Genomic DNA, 17,065 nt, shown 5'->3' on the forward strand with positions numbered 1-17,065 from the left:
ATTAAAGGATGGACTCACCGTGCTTTTTTTTTTTTGGAATCTGGGCTACTTAATTGAATTTTTCGTGAAATTTCATCATCCAATTGTAAGTTCCAACGTTTAAATTTCCGTATTTTAATTCTCATGTTCGTAAAATATGTCAGTTGCGTTATCAGCTTGTCCTTAATTTTTTTGGAATGGTCGTTTAGCTAGATTCTACAACCGAGCTCCTGCAACAGTTTGAGCGGTTTATAGTGGATTTCGGGAGGAGTTATGCGTCGCTGGCGGAGAAAATGATGCGGTTCGAGATTTTTAAAGAAAATTTGCAAAGAATTAAGGAGTTAATGGCCAGTGAGAGAGGAAGTGCCAGATATGGTGTAGGCCCTTTCGCTGATATGTCCGGTAAGTATAAATGCCCAAAGGAATCGTAAACATTTCCAGACATCGTCACCTTCCGACCAAAATATCATAAGCGTCATACGCCATTTAAAAATTTCCGCTGCAAATTTATTTTTTCACAGAGCAATTTTTGAAGAATCTGTTTGAAAATGTCACTGAATTTTATCAGCAGCACAAAAAAAATTCAGTGAAATTTTCGGACAGCTTCGTTGAACGATATCTTTTTTTTATTATTATTATTATTAAAGTTTATTGATAAACAATACATTTGTCACCACTACCTTACAAATAGATTAAAGGTATCTATTGACACGAATGAATTTAATGATAAGGGTTATAATGATGAGAGAGAACGTATGATAAGAGTACTTATCATGAAGAAGGTCGGGGGCATGTAATACCTCCAGTCATTGGTATAAATTTAGACAATATCTCTGTAAGAAAATATAATGGCGGCAAAAATGTTAAAACGTTGCATGGCGCTGGTGATACTTTGGCCGGAATATGTCGACATAAGCTCCAAGCCAGCACGAGTTTCATCAACTGAACTCGCGCTGAAGTATATCGGATGTAGAGTATAGTGTCCAAACCATGTCATTCCCTGAAAGGTATTCTGAGAGAAAAATTGGATGTAATATTTCTTTAAACACAAAAAAGTTAGGGATGCTTTCAAAAAATTAGGAGATGCCCCCTCAACCTCCCGGTCCAATCGGACACCCATGTTATTACTAAAAATAACAGATTGCACTCCATTAATATGGATTAATTTATCATCAAAAAGCGTAATCTGCAGGGGAGGAAAGCCATTAGAAGATGAATGGTATTTTTTGGACCAGACCGACCAGACGATATCCAAAGTTGACAAAAAGAGAATTTGTAACTCCATCATCAAAAGCATATTAACCTATGGCAGTGAGGTATGGCAGTTGAAAAAACGGTCCCAGGATATTCTTAAGGCAACCAAGATGGACTACCGGCGAAGATTGGTCGGACTGTCAAGGAAAGATCATGTTCGGTATGAAAGAGTACTTGAAATTATGGGCGTCGAAAACAACATAGTGCATGACATTTTCACAAAACAGCTTGTCTGGTATGGGCATGTGCCGAGGATGCCAGATGATAGGTTGCTTAAAAAGGTTCTGGATTGGGCCCCCCTAGCAAGATCTCTTTCAGTGGCAATTGCACTGAAAAAAAAAATCTCGGTGTATTTACTAAGAAAAGGATATAATTACCAAGAATTCAGGGTTCTATTTGATCGCAGTTTTTTCTTGGTAAAATTACCATTTATGGAATTGGTAATTTTACCGAGAAATCTCGGTAAAATTATTGAACTTTCTCGGTAATTTTACTAGACTTTGGTAAAAACGCCAATATTTCTTATCGACTGTGGTAGAATTACCGAGATATAATGGCAAAGTTACCGGGAATTGATTATCAATAAAAGTGGTATTCTTACCTGAAAAAAAAAAACAGTAAAAACACCGGTTTTTAGGTAAACTTAGCAGTCTGTCTTGGTAAAATTACCAATAATTGGTAAAAAAAAGTGAGATGGTAAAGGTACCAACGGACCGTGGTAAAAACGCCGGGAATTTTTTTTCAGTGTGGGTGTCGCAAAGCACAAAGAAGCGCCATAAGAGCGACTCATAAGTAGTGGTAGTAGCAGCAGCAGCAGCAGCAGCAGCAGTAGTAGTAGTAGTAGTAGTAGTAGTAGTAGTAGTAGTAGTAGTAGTAGTAGTAGTAGTAGTAGTTGTAGTAGTTGTAGTATTAGTAATAGTAGTAATTTATCATTATCGGTACGCTGCGGCAACAATACATTTTTTGTCCACGTCACAAATTGTTCTAATTTTATTTCTCGCGTTGTTATCAGCTGATGAGTTTAGTCGGAAGTACTTCAGGAGGGGAGGATCGGACCCACGACCTCGCGAGCATTCAGTCCAGAGACGCACACCTGGGAGGTTTGGTGCCGTCAACACGAAAGACCCCTCCGAAAGAAGGAGTCGCAAAAAGATAACACAGAAAAATATCGATCCGTTCCAAACCGACCCCACCCCCATAAAATTCTCCAACCCCGCTGATAAGCCCCCTTCCGTCTCCAATCCTGCCAACCCTGCCGTCGCGTCTTCTTCAACCAACCCGAAACCAGCCAGCTTCGCCGTCGCATCTTCTTCAACCGGCCAAAAACCCGCTACATCTGCCGTTGCGCCTCTTTCAACCGGCCAAAAACCCGCTGCCCCCGTCTACGTCCAAGATCGCGTAACCGGCCAAATCTTATCTATCAAACGTCATCCCGTAACCGGCAAACCAGTCATCGCCGTGCCGCATCCTTTAGGCGGCCCAGGACCTATTTCTGGAGCTTCGCGCCCTGTAATTGGCGTAAAACCATTGACAATCAAGCCTCCTGAAAGATGTCTTAGTAGAACTGGATCTTGCAAGATCAAATCTCCTAGTTTTAACTATGATAAGAATTCGCCACCTGGTGGCAGAACCCCGAAAGTCACCCCAAAAACGCAAAACGTACCGAGAGACGTGCATTGGACAGAGGGCGAGTTTTATCCTCCGCCCGAGGATCAGGTACGCAAATATGTCGATGCTGCCGCGCTGAGAGAAAACGCCGTATGAACCTTCAGGCGTTGCTTTTCCTTTCATAAAATACGAATTTATCGGGAAAGTCGTCGATATTATTCTTCCAATTTTCCACACAATTTTGTTCTCAATTTAATCTATAACGATAAAGCACAAAAACATAGCTCGAATATACGAGTAAAGAAGGAGATTTAATTAAAATATGGGTAAACAGGCTAAAAATTATTGAAACACTAAAAGGCAGGACGTTTCGAGCTGCTACCAGCTCATTTTCAGCTCCAAAAACACATAAAAACAAGTAAAAAATTGAGTGGCGACCTGACCCCAGCCGTTATCACGTAACCACTCAATTTTTTACTTGTTTTATGTGTTTTTGCAGCTGAAAATGAGCTGGTAGCAGCTCGAAACGTCGTGCCTTTTAGTTTTTCAATAATTTTTAGCCTTGTTTACCCATATTTTAATTAAATCTCTTTCTTTAATGTATAATACTTGAAAATTTCAAAGAATAATATGCATATCCCAGAATAAATGTTTTATCAGGAGAAATTTGGCAAAATTCGAATGTTCATATGGCGTTGTTCCTTAGCTTGGCAGTATGAAGTGTATACGTAAGATTTTCCCAAAGCAAAAGTCACCAGACTGCAGAATAATTATCCTTTTGAATCTTAAATTCAGAAAAATTTGAAAATATGATTTTTTGTTCAAGAAATCAATTTATTTTTCCGAAAATATTTTTTTGAGTAATGCGTCTGGTATCACAGTGATGATATAAACCTGACAAACGCAAATAGAATGTAGCGAACAGTGATGTTAATAAAACACGAGTTTCACAATTTGAAAAATATTAGAGAGGGAAGTTTTCGGTCTCTTCGCCGCCGTGATCGTTGAGACTGCTGATCATTTTTTCATAGGATGTGCAATGGGCCTGTTGCAAACGTCAGCTAGACAAAAAAGCAGAGTAGTTATACTTATAGAAAATGGCTTAAAAATCACAATGAGCGCATTAAGAAAGTCTGAAATATAGCTCCTAACTTCTCAATTCGCGTGAGATACATTGATTTTTTTTTTGATTTTTTTTTTTCCAGCTCCCCGCCCCCAAAACGATACTACGGCACAAATGAAGATTTTGCGAGAAAAATCGTTCCATCCAACCCTTGCGCACGAGGATGCTGCACAATATTCAACATGGCTGACGCTCCCGTGCGCAAATCATGAGGAAGCACCATATTCGCAGGATAATGTGAATATAAACAACGTCGGTTGATGAAATCCCTTCTCGTCATGTGCGTTTTGGCGGGTTGGCGTCAGCCATTTTTTGAATATTGCGTAGCATCCTAAAGCGCATGGGTTGGATGATAATCATAGAGTACATAGAGTCATAATGCAAGAGGGAGAGTTGGCGCCACTTTTAAGCATTTTCCAGGTCCCGAATTCCGAGATTCCTGTGCGGTGCCGGGTCCCTTTTTCGATACATAATCGATTGTTTGCGATACACGAGGACCCGGCCATATTCCATACCGCCATTTTTGATCGAATATGTATCGGAAAAGTGACCCCGCACACCGGGCACGGAACTCGTCGAACGGAACATGGCGCCAGCTCTCCCTTTTACATTACGACCTTATGTAGTCTATGATGATATCTGACTCCTCTTACGAAATGTTCACCTGTGACGTAGTATCGTTTTTGAAGCGGGAAGCTTTAAAAGCACATATTCCTCACGGATCTTGTAAAGTTAGGAGTGTATTTCAGACTTTTCTGATGGGCTCATTGTAGTTTTGGAGGCATTTTCTCTAGGAAACTACTCTTCTTTTTTTTTCGTGGCTGAAGTTTGCAACAGGCCCATTCCTAAATTTTGGATGATCGCGGTGTATTCCTTACGGATCTTGTGAAGTTAGGAGTGTATTTCAGACTTTTCTGATGAGCTCATTGTAGTTTTGGAGGCATTTTCTCTAGGAAACAACTCTTCTTTTTTTTCTGGCTGAAGTTTGCAACAGGCCCATTCCTAATTGTTGGATGGTCGCGGTGTCGATAGAAATTAAGAACTGTTTGACTATGATCATTACGTATTCTGATTCAAGGTTCCGTTCAATTATTCAAATAATAACTCACCAGTTCAAGGCATTTATTCCGTCGCAACAAAATATCACATGTGTCTCAAGTAGAATTGAGAGGCTTGGCGGACAAGATGTATAAGTGCAGTTTTTGAAGAAATTGAGTTATTAATGATTTCGATTAAATCTAGTCTTAATGTATATTCCTTGAGCGGGTGGTTTGAATTCACGCATGAAGAATCATTAAATATCGTTGTGAGGAGTTGATTTCGGTAATTTTGTTGTGCGCATCTTGTTCTACGTGAAATTTAAGTTACGAAGCAAGTATCAGAATGCTGAAATTCGTTCCTTGTCTAGTGGTCCATTGGGCTTTTGAAATCCAAGATGAATTTCCATCGTTAGTTACTTAAAGATATCCCATTGTTTTCACATTTGGAAAATTTCAGAATATCGTAAATACCGAGTGCGGAACATGCTGGGCCTACGCGAGTGCCGCTGTCATGGAGATTCTTGTATCTAAGAAACTACGGCAAATTATTCGGTTCTCTAAGCAACGTAAGTTATCAAAGCAGTACCTTCTTAGGGTTCAGCGCCCACCTGGTGGGATCCGTATGAACATTCGAGAGTTGCCAAATTTTTGTTAATAAAACATGTATTTTTGGCGACATTCATGCAAATTTTTCCTTGAAATTTTCGAATATTTTAGATTAAATTGCGTACAAAATTGTCTGGAAATGGAGAGAAATATTTACAATTTTCTCTGTAAATTCGGTTTTTATCGAAGGAAATTTGGCAACGCCTGAAGGTTCATACGGCGTTTTTCCTTAGCATGGCAGTATGCGCCACGGGTTTATATTCGACCACAAAAGGCTAGCTTTGTGTTGATGTTCTACCCATCTCTTTCCTCGGTTCAGAATCCTTCCAAGATTGCAATTGCAAGAGACCAATTACCTGCCTCTCCTCTATTTTGCTCAAAATTTCCTTCTACCAAAAATGAAATCAGGTTGTTCGGTAATTTTTTAATCATGCATCTTTAAACATTAGCGAATGCAAGGAATCAGTTTGCAGAATCAGTATATCCTCAGCGATTCGAAGAACTATTTGATACTCAATTCATCAGTTGCAAATTTCTAAAATTTATGACATTTCTTCAAACTTTAAGGCATCCAAATACGCTGTGGGATGTCAAGTACCTACTTTTAAAAAAAAAAAATGACGGCGAAAATTTTTAAAATAGCTTCCGAAGTACGTCCCTAGTGAATAGTGCAAATCATTTTGCTTCTCGATTTGCGATGCGTGTATACTTTCGACCCCGGATGTACTTTTGAAGTTATTTCAAAATTTTCTTGGTCTTGTGTGTACAAATACCTAACTACCACGGTGTGATGCGTTGCTCGGAAAGTCTTGAGAAACGCCCTCATATACAGCAAATTTATAGGTCAATCGTTCGATTATCGAATGCATTCTCCAAAGCGCTAAAAAACCACATTAGCGTTATCCCAATATCAGTGCTGCCACTTCCCGGAAATGATGCCGAATTTCAAAGCTTTTCAAACAATCGGTACTTTTCCCGAAATCTTCAGCTTTATTTGAATTTCTTCAAAATTGTGGGTTTTGTCAGTTTGACCGATTCTTAATTCATATTCGACGACTTTTTTTTTTATTGCATTTGACGATATTTGAATCAGTGAGAACGAAAACGCACCAACTCGGTACCTCGAAAATGCTCTTTTCACTAAGGACAGACAATTTTCATAAAGGTCATTGAAGGTACCGTATCTGTTCCAACTTGGACATTTAAAGTTTCCTTAAGTACTTGTTTTTAGGCACCAAAAATATTTATCTTCGACTAATTTCTTCACCCAATATGCAGTTTTGTGTGTGTCTTGATTATTTTCTTTTTTTCGAGTTGGTGTGTTTGTATTCTCACTGATTCATTTGGAACTAAATCCGCTTGTCTATCGGAATTTTTTCCCCGGAACTTTTGAAAAAATCTGAAATTTTCGCGGAACTTTGGGAAATCGGAATCGATTCCGAGAACCCCGCGGAATTTTTGATAAAATAAAGGGGTAAACCCAGCGAAATATTAAATAATTTACCTTAAAATAAGTATATATGTTTTTGAATTTTCGTTCAGAGTTGATCGACTGCGTGATAGAGAACTACGGATGCGATGGTGGCGATCTCAAGTTTGCCCTTACGTATATCATGGATGAAGGGCTTGCTCTTGAAAGGGACTATCCATTCACAGGAAAGGACGGCGAATGCTTGAACGTAACCGATAAATACATAGTTAAAATAAGAGAATTACAGCTCATGAATACTACGAATCTAATCAGATCGGGTTTGAAAAATTTCTCTCCGCTGGCTACGTACTTCTACGCCCCAACTGGTCTTGAGGTAATCTCGTTTTGTTAATTATTGGTGCGGCTTATAGAGGCCCGTTATATCCAAAGTGGCTCCATAAGAAACTCTCTTCTAATGGACCACTAGACAACGTACGAATTTAAGCGTTCTGATTTATACTTCTTTACCAGAATTTCACGTAGAACACGAAACGCGCACTGAAAATAACTGAAATCATCTCCTAAGGAAGCTATTTAATTTTCTTGATGCGTGAATTTAAACCTCCCGCTCAAGAAAACTCAATGCTCTGCGTGAGTCAAATCATGCCCTAAACGTTACCATGCTAGTCTCTGCGATATGAAAGTCTGGCAACCTCAATCTTGACACTTTGGCTCAGCTACAGCAAGTTGTTAATAGATTGAACGACACAGGGTGGGGAATGAAGAGTGCTCGATTGAGAAGGTTGCTGAAACCATTGTATTGCGCGATTTGACTCACGTAGAGCTTTGAGTTTCTTGTGAGCGGGCAGTTCAAATTTCTCCTCAACAATGTAAAATAAAAAAGTCAATATCTTCGTTAAGTGTTGGTTTCAGTAATTTTTGTTACGGAGATCGTGTTCTACGTGAAATTTTGGTCAAGAAATACGTATCAGAATGCTTAAATTTGTACCTTGTCTGGTGGTCCATTAGGTTCCGTCTTTAGGTTTCATGGACGTCACAAACGGAAGGAAATATTTCACTTTCACCGGTTGCAAAGATTGTACCCAAAGAGCATTTTACAAACGAAAAATCGCGATATTTTGAGATTAATTTTCGATTCTTTTGAGATGAAATCGCTAGGATCATCAACATCTGAGCAATTATCCTCGACCTTTTTTATCCGGACTGTCGTTGGTAAAGCACGTATTTGACTTGGTTTTTGTATAAACTTACTCATTTTTGCGGAAGAACGCTTACTTATGGATTTTCTTGACCATTTTGTGTTTGATATTGGAGACCAAAGATTGACAGTGACATTATTCGTCTTTAAAGGTTACCTACCCTTTTGGGCCCTAAGAGCTACATATTTCGAGTTGGTATGCAGACAGTACGTCTACAGAAAAAAGGGCTACAAAAAAAAGGGCTACCTTCTTTAGTCTACAGTCAAAACGTCTACATTAAAATGCCTACTGAAATTATGTCTACAGTCAAATATGTCTACGCTATTAAAATGTCTACGGTTTATTTGCCCACATGTCAAATTATTTATGTTGGCCACTAAAAATATATAATATTTATAAAATAAAAAAATAAATAAAATATACATGTTGGTATTTATAGGGTCGATTTTTCGCGAAATGTGACTCGAAATTTTTACGCATCAGCTTCTGCAGCATCCACAGCCTCGTCCTGTCTTTGGGGATACAATTTCAAATGAAATTCTTATTAGACGACATAAATATGTAAGTACTTTGACATTTTTGGAGTGGGCAGTCAAACCAAAGACATTTTAATACTGCAGACATATTTTACTATAGACACTATTTTAATAGGCATTTTCATGTAGACATTTTGACTGTAGACCAAAAAAGGTAGCCCTCTTTTTTGTAGCCCTTTTTTGTGTAAACCTACTGTCCGTAAACCTTCGAGTTGTCCAATGTATATACTCTCCCTATATAGGTACTCCATCACAGTGTAAAATATCTGAACGCAAATTCTAAATGCAAACAGCACGAGACGGGAAAAAATTGAATACAAATCTTTACGTTCGAAATAGGGGATTTCCCCCATTTGAATTTTTATGCTCAATCTTTTCCAGCTATATGAAGGGGGAGTGTTGGAACCACCGCCAGAAGAATGTCAAGATATAGAGAGACTTCATGCGGCCGTGATAGTCGGGTACAACGGCGGTGAGTTTGTGATCAATATCGTCACGCTTGGATAGCAAACAGATTTGCACCCCATTAGACGCAAAACAAATAAGATTTTTGCATGAACGTAAATGAGCGAATAGTACTCTTTTACCGAAAAAACTTCATTATTAGACTCATCTGGAAAACCTGCAGAGGCATGCATCACACGTTTAACAAATATTGGCTGATGAAGTCAAAAATGACCTTCGGTTTTTTTCTCTCCTAAATCAACCGCCCGTCTGATGCGATGAAAGTTCGATTTTTCCGAAAATCTGCTCGTGAAGAGGAAAAAACCAAGGTCATTTTCGGACTTAGCGCAGCGCTAAAAATCATATAACTACCATGTCTCCAGCAATTTTTTTTTTAAAATCTGTGTCATAATGAATTCACAATGTACACACTAACGTGGTATCCAAACAGTATACATAGCCTTTTGTCAAAACGCTCTCGAACTGGAGTCGGAGTGATTACTGATCTGCCGTGCTAAGGAAGAACGCCGTATGAACCTTCAGGCGTTGCCAACTTTCCTTAGATAAAACACAAATTTTCTGGTAAACTTATGGATATTTTCCTTCCAATTTTTCAGATAATTTTTTCTGCATTATCACCTAAAATTCCAGAAATTTTCAAGAGAAACTACGCATAACTTTCCTTAAAAATAAAGATTTTATCGAAGGAAATTTGGCAACTCTCGAATGTTCATACGGCGTTCTTCCTTAGCACGGCAGTGATGTTTTAACGAGAAATGATTGCATCATAAAATTACCAAGTCAGTAGTGTTCCAAATTAGCTCAGTATTTGCAAAAGCCATGACCAAAAATAATTATGGTGGCACTATTACACTGGAAAAAAAAACACATTGGATCTAGAGTCCAGACTCTTGAAAACATTGCAAGAAAAAGGACTCTTGATTCGATCAGATAAAAGCTTGATTCAGCTTAAATCAAAAGGAAATCCGCTCAAATTAAGAGGCTTGGTTCTCGATGTAAGCAAAAATCCGATTGAATCAAGAGTATTTTTTCTTGTCGATGTTTTTAAGAGTCTGGACTGTAGATCCAATGTGTTTTTTTTTCCAGTGATACTATTAAGTGATAATTTTACGAACTTAATAGTAAAATAACCGTCGTAGTGGCAAAATTACCATCAATGGTAAAATACCACCACTATTGGTTGACGTTTAACTAAGAGTTCGGTAAGAGTTCCACATTAACTATGAGTTAATGTGGAACACCACTAATAATATGGTACTCAAAATCATAGATGAAAACTGCCACCACCACTGCTTTAGAAACTGCCTCCATTTCATTTGTTTTGTCTAATTTCCTTTTTTCGTTTGCTGACAGACGAGTTACTTATGCGGAACTCTTGGGGGCCGGATTGGGGTGAGAAGGTAAGTATCTCTGAATCGAGGAAGACATTTTAGCAGGCGTGTGTTCGGTAACCGATTAACGCATTAAAAGTTTTCAATGAATAACTGTCGAAATTTACATACACAGTTTGTTGACACAGCTTGACGTTGAAAGTGCGCTAATATGTGAGAATTGTTGATTTTTCTAGCATTTCAGTGACATTGCGATGACGTATAAGCGAGTAAATCATGAGCGAAAATGAAAGTGCCAACTTTCTTGTTCATATTTCCGCTTCAGATTTTCAATAAAGTACCAATGATTTATAATCTAATATTTAATAATTTACCAATGCTAACGCTGTGTATCTATATCGTGGATTCATGCCAGTACATGAATGGAATTTGTGATCGGATTATCGAAAAAGTAGCGTTGTATTTCATAATTATCTATCGCCATAATATTAGCCCATTCATCTCAATACCCCCCTGTGCAATGATACAAATCCTGTATCGGAAGTTTGCGTGTACTGTTCACTCGCTTTATTGGACGGTTTATTTCATTACGAGCAAGCTATCCAACAAAATACGTTTGTCTTCCGCAGCTTGTTTTTATCTCGAAGGAGCGTCGAGGCTTTGCAAATCTGACCTTCAACGTTTCAAAATGTCCACCCATATATGGCATTTATTAATTAAATATTGAAATATTGAATTAAGAATTTGATAATGGTTTTTCATTTTTCGTAGGGTAACTTTTGGATCAAAGCTGGACTATGTGGGCTTGGAAACGAAACGTATGCAATATCCGAGTGGATGAATTTGGCGGTTTAAGTTTTGTTGAGGGGACATCAAGAAAGTAGCGTGGTCCATGAATTTGTGCTTTTTTTTCTCTGTGGTCAAAGGGGGCGTTGCTTTGCTGCGATACCTCGCGCTAACTTAAGTGGCGCTGTTTAATTATAACCGTGACTAAAAATTTAGAAATAAGTATGAGAGAAATAAAAAGATTAAATTATGAAAATAAGCTCATGGTACTCATATCACCGTCAGCCGGTGCCGCAGAAATCTGCGGCAGTGTGCTTATACCCTTAGTCGAATATCCATCGCAAATATAGCTCGCATTGCGTTTGGTGCAATGCGAGAAGTATTCATGCAGTCTTGTAGGCGCTAACATGCGCTTGACGTCGACCGCACTGTTTGGCGCAATGCGTGAAGTATTCTTGCAGTGTTGCAGGCGCTGATATGAGTTTGACGCCGACCGCACCGTGTTTGGCGCGATTATTCGAACTCGCGTTACGATAATCTTTGTGATAATCGCAGCATCGAACAATGGGGCTTAAAAGGCCCATGTTAGTTAGGAAAGTTCTCTATTTTCACTTTTTTAGATTGAATGGACCATCAAACAAGGTACGAATTTAAGCACTCTGATACATGATTCCTCAGCAGAATTTTACGTAGAGCCCGATTCGCGAAACGAAAACTCCTGAAATCAACTTCTAGCTAAGATACTAACGTTTTTATTGTCCATCATTGGTTACGGGAACTTTGAATTGCCCGATCACAAGAAGAACAAAACCCTGCGCGAGTCAAATTGCGCACTACAACGGCTTTAGCAAACTATATAATATAAGGGTAGACTGAGAAGCTTAGCATAATTAGCGTGGAGCTTAGCTAACATGGCAATAAGCAAAATTTGAAATTCCTGCTAGTGGAAAGAAACAAGTCGCCATAAGGAAAAAAGACCTCGGATTAAGTAAATTCATTATAATACTTTCATAAGTATGTTTTGGTTGCTATGGAACTGAGGAGCGCCTTTCACCTGAAAAAAAATCTTCTACACGAGTAGAAAAGAAAAGCCATACATAGCAAGTGAACTTGCACTTGTCCCCTTCGGACTGGTTCGAAAGTCATCATTCACAATTTTCTTTTGAAGAATTATTCCGTATAAGTTCATTGATATTTTTCTGCTTGCAAAATTCAAAACGGGAAAAGAAGGTTGATGAAATTGTGTTAGTAGCGCAGTCTATTTTGACTCAAACCAACAAGTGAATAATTAATTGATACATAAATTTGTCAAACCACAGTCAGATCCTGAGAGGAATCTTTCAGTAATACTAAGAATGTATCGGATGCGCTTGTTGTGTTAAATAAACTAAAGTTTACCAATGATATTTCAAATTTCTCTGTGAGAGTTTTTTCCTCTCAAAATTTTCCGCAAAAAAGGTCCCTCTCTGAGAAACAGGAGAGTTCCTACTTAGATTCTAAATCAAGCGTAAACCATGCGTCAAACAAAGAGAAAGTATCAGGTAGCTAAATGTTTGAACCGAATCCAGCGCCAGCGCACTATGTGAACATTCGTGACAGCCATTCCTGGTCAAAAAAACAAATCAAATCAAACAAATCGCACTAATAATTTCAACTGAGTCAATGCAAATCTGATCCAACTGATATCCTTTGCTATGCTATGCTATGCCATGCTTATTTGTGATCCTTGGCAGTTCAGTTGCTCACCTGAAATGATGAAAAACTAAAGATTTACTTAGCTGAGGCGGCGCACTGTGGAGGGAATCAATGAAAGAAGCTAGACATGATTCGGGAATTTGACAAGCTTATCGAGTGTAGAACCACGTATCTTCATTGCGGTGTTTCAAAAGCTTTGATCCTATTTTATTTTTTCGAGAAGGAACAAGCCCCTATTGTAGTTAGAAATTTGTACAGAATATTCTGCTATCAATCAACAAAGTTCTCAAGAAAATACGTTGACTATTGTTCCAAGGAAAGAATAAAATATGACAAGAAGCATCCAACGTTGCAAACAGAGTTACGTGGTTTCGCGATTTTGCCATCGTTATACCTATACCTCCAATAATTAAAACGCAAAGGTTCAATAATGGCTATAATGGTTTTAATGGTTTTCTCGAAAAATTACTTTCGGAACAAATTAAAGAACAAAATCGTAAATCTGCGGCTAGAGACTACTTCAAATTCAAGGGCTAATCGCTTTAAAACTGAACCAGTAGGCAACCATTGTTTGACCATCAAATCGGGTCATAGCCGGGAATCGAAACCTCCCGATTATAGAGCAAGCGCTACTAGACATCATGGTTAATCATTAGTACACTTCTTAAAATATATAATATGACAATATAATCATTAAAATTGGCAGTTTGAATAAATATGTGGTATCCAACCTCTCCTAAGAGTTCGTTTTACTGTGCGGCATTGGCTAGATTGAGCCATACCTAGTGGAAACGTTCTACAATTTTTGTGGTACTGTTCAGTGTTCAGATCGTGCGATGTGATGCATCATTTCCTGAATTGATTTCAAAGCTTCAATTAGATTATCCTCAAACAATCTTCCGCACAATTGCTCCATTTTCTTTTACCAAAATCGTTTACACGTGTGTTTGGTTAGTTTGCTAAAATATGCGCGGTACCACAGAGTTTAGACATTACTTTCACGAAAAAATCCTCAATTGGTAGAGACACCATGCGTGCCCGTGCGCGCGTGACTGTGTTTCTAATCCATACCTTAGACATCCTTTCATTCTATTCTGATCCTGGACGCGAGCAAATTTTAGCCTGAAGTTGACAGACATTTATGTTTCATTTTTTAAGGCATACTTGCAAACTGTATGTTTGAAGTTGAAGACAACACTTGCTAAGAGAATGGTTAGCGCCGCTACCGTTGTGACTTTGGTGAGTTATTTATTCTAAGATAACGTGTACGTGATTTTTCATGTATTCGTCATGATCTCCGGTTTAAGCTTTAGTCATACGTTTTTCAAAAACAGATGGGACTAAATTATTAGTATTATTTTTCCCCCTTTTCATCAGTTCAGTAATTTAAGCCAAACAATGTAGATTAGTATGATGGTAGATTCACGCACCTATGATTTTAAATCTAAAAACGTTGGTTCTTGAGAGCAAAAAAAACATGTATCTATAGAAGAAGTAACGCGGCATACCCACATAAGTAGTAGTAGAATTAAATTAGTAGAGTGATTTTCTGTCGTGAATCTGGGATTATGTTTCAGCTCTGCATATTTTTATCTCTCTCCGATCCCGTGTCCAAAACATCAGCTGAACCTCGTGTAAGTATATATTTGCGTTTCGATAGCGGCAAATTGTATTGTGTCTCGGTTTGTGACGTTGCAGACCTCTGTCTCCCTTTACTTTGTTAAAAAGAGTACTACGACGCCAATGTCACTTGAAGGGGTTTGACGATCCCTGATGGCACTTGACTGAGTGAAATAATTGTTCAAGTGGGAGAGCTAAAGCTTTATACGAAAGAATTGAGGGATTGAAAGATTGAATGTATTGAGATTAAGATGTTAAGTGCAAAATTTACAGGGGTCACATTTAATATGAGAGATAATAAAAGGGCGGAAATGGTGGACGCGGATACCCACGGGTCAAAGCTGAAAGAGACCACGAGATGTAATGGGTGGTAAGACAACAAGTCTTCACATGATTGGCTGGCTATAATCAAAGGAACACTCAGCCAAAAGTCTTGTCATTATGAGAAATGTGTTGGCATCAGTTTAATGCATTGAATAACCACACCTTGATGGAGCACACGTTAGGACAGAAGAATGAGGTATCGAAAGGAAAGCGGAAACGCCTTCAATTTTTCGTGTATGCAAAGCGGACGACCATAAAGCACGTTTAGTTGTATTCAGGCGTTATCTCCAATCAAGGCGGGTAGTGGGTGTGCATGGACCACATAACGAAGTCCTATGCCAAATTTAGGCAAAATTTGAGACCATTGACATGATTTGGTGCTATTAAATTAAAAGTAGATGTATGCTTCTTTGTGCTTGCAAGTGAAAAATGGTGAAGAAAAACCAAAATAATCGCGAAAGTGACTTTGAAAGTTTATCTTGGAAGTTTATCATTGTGATGTTTTTTCTTATTTTTCAAGGAATGGTCGCTGCCACTGGATCTGACAAATCATGTCAAAAGTTCTGTCGTAAATCAGGTAATTTACATTATATATATTTATGCATACTCCACAGTCTTGGAGTCATTCACACTCAGTGGAGCACTGCTTGGCCACGCTAGAGCTTGTCTCCAGAATCTTCTTATTTCTTTGATGAATGTTTTGAATATTTAGAATTAATATTATTATAATTATGCTCTCATTTTTCTTGCAGCAAGTGTTTAATTTGATTTAAATGTTAGGCTGCTTAAAACTTGGGTTTTAAATTCATCTATAATCTAAATCATCTCAACGTATATGAGAGAGTCATCCATTTTTTTTATTCATGTGTCAGATACTAAATATGTTAAATTAAATCCGTGTGTCTCGGATTTTTTATAATTAGAGCTCCTCAAAAAAACCAAGTTTTTGAAATCTGAATGAGCTGTTCCCAAGTAATAGATTTCCACAAGAGGAATTCCTTAACGTCTTCCAATCATTGAACGAGGGACCCACTGCGCAAATAAATTTGTAATCTGAGCTTCCCTATTGATATTTATGCAAAATTTGACTTTCTAACAACTATACTCCCAAAATGTGAGTTCTAACGTTTAAATTTCCACATTTCAAATGATCGCTCCCGTTAAATATGTCAGCGGGCCGATTATTGAAACTGATAGACAAAGCAATAGACAAAGAAGACATAGGGAGTATAGAGCGATCCTATTGGTTAACATGCTTGGTTCTTATTGACTAAGGAAGAAAATGATGGACTAACTGTTGGGTCTTTGGTGGGTTGCCGTTAGTTAGTCCATTACCTACCTCCTATGTCCATTGCCACCACCCGCTTCCACCAATAGGATCCCTCCAAATCCCTTTTGTCGTCTTTGTCTATAGCTTTGACTATCAGTTTCAATAATCGGCCTGTAGATGTCGTATCAACTTGTCCTTAATTTTTCTGGTATAATCGCTTAGCTAGATGCTGCAACCAAGCTTCTGCAACAGTTTGAGCGGGTTTATGGTGGAATTCGGGAGGAGCTATGCGTCGCTGGTGGAGAAAATGATGCGGTTCGAGATTTTCAAAGAAAATTTGAAAATAATCGAGGAGTTGATGGCGAGTAAGAGAGGAAGTGCCAAGTTTGGTGTAGGCCCTTTTGCTGACATGTCCGATGAGTATGTATGCCACAAGGAACCGTAAACATTCCCATGAGTTTCCAGAATTGAACATGAGCACAGTATATCGGAGCCAGACTGCCCTCCACTCCCCCCCCCCCCCCCAAACTCTTGAGCTCCAGACACAGTGCCATTTTCTGAACGGTATGCTGAGAGAGAAATTGGATGAAAAATCCCAGATAAGACAGAAATATTTAGCCAATAATTAAACAATATTGTTTTTATATTTATGCAAACATTAGGCCAATATTGGTTAAATATTGAGCCAATGTTAAAAGTGTACACCATATCTCCTTTTGGCATAAATACTGCGTGCCAATACTTTAAAATACTGTGAAATACTGTGCCAATACTGTGAACTATTTTTATAATATTTC

At 38.3% G+C, this 17,065-nt stretch overlaps 1 protein-coding gene across 2 annotated transcripts; it reads left to right on the top strand.

The window, feature by feature from the left end:
• Positions 1-3,679: 3,679 nt before the first annotated feature.
• Positions 3,680-11,618, top strand: LOC109044408 (uncharacterized). 2 transcript variants are annotated; one of them, XM_072305048.1, is made up of 6 exons: positions 3,680-5,042; positions 5,462-5,570; positions 7,153-7,415; positions 9,159-9,249; positions 10,596-10,642; positions 11,345-11,618. In XM_072305048.1, the coding sequence occupies exons 2-6, from the start codon at positions 5,516-5,518 to the stop codon at positions 11,426-11,428; spliced, it is 540 nt and encodes a 179-aa protein (XP_072161149.1). In that variant the 5' UTR covers positions 3,680-5,042; positions 5,462-5,515; the 3' UTR covers positions 11,429-11,618. The 2 variants fall into 2 exon arrangements, with proteins under 2 accessions (XP_072161149.1, XP_072161150.1); XM_072305049.1 differs by having other exon boundaries at positions 3,680-4,854.
• Positions 11,619-17,065: the final 5,447 nt, after the last annotated feature.

The sequence above is a fragment of the Bemisia tabaci genome, chromosome 10, assembly GCF_918797505.1.
Source record: "Bemisia tabaci chromosome 10, PGI_BMITA_v3".
Lineage (NCBI taxonomy): Eukaryota > Metazoa > Arthropoda > Insecta > Hemiptera > Aleyrodidae > Bemisia > Bemisia tabaci.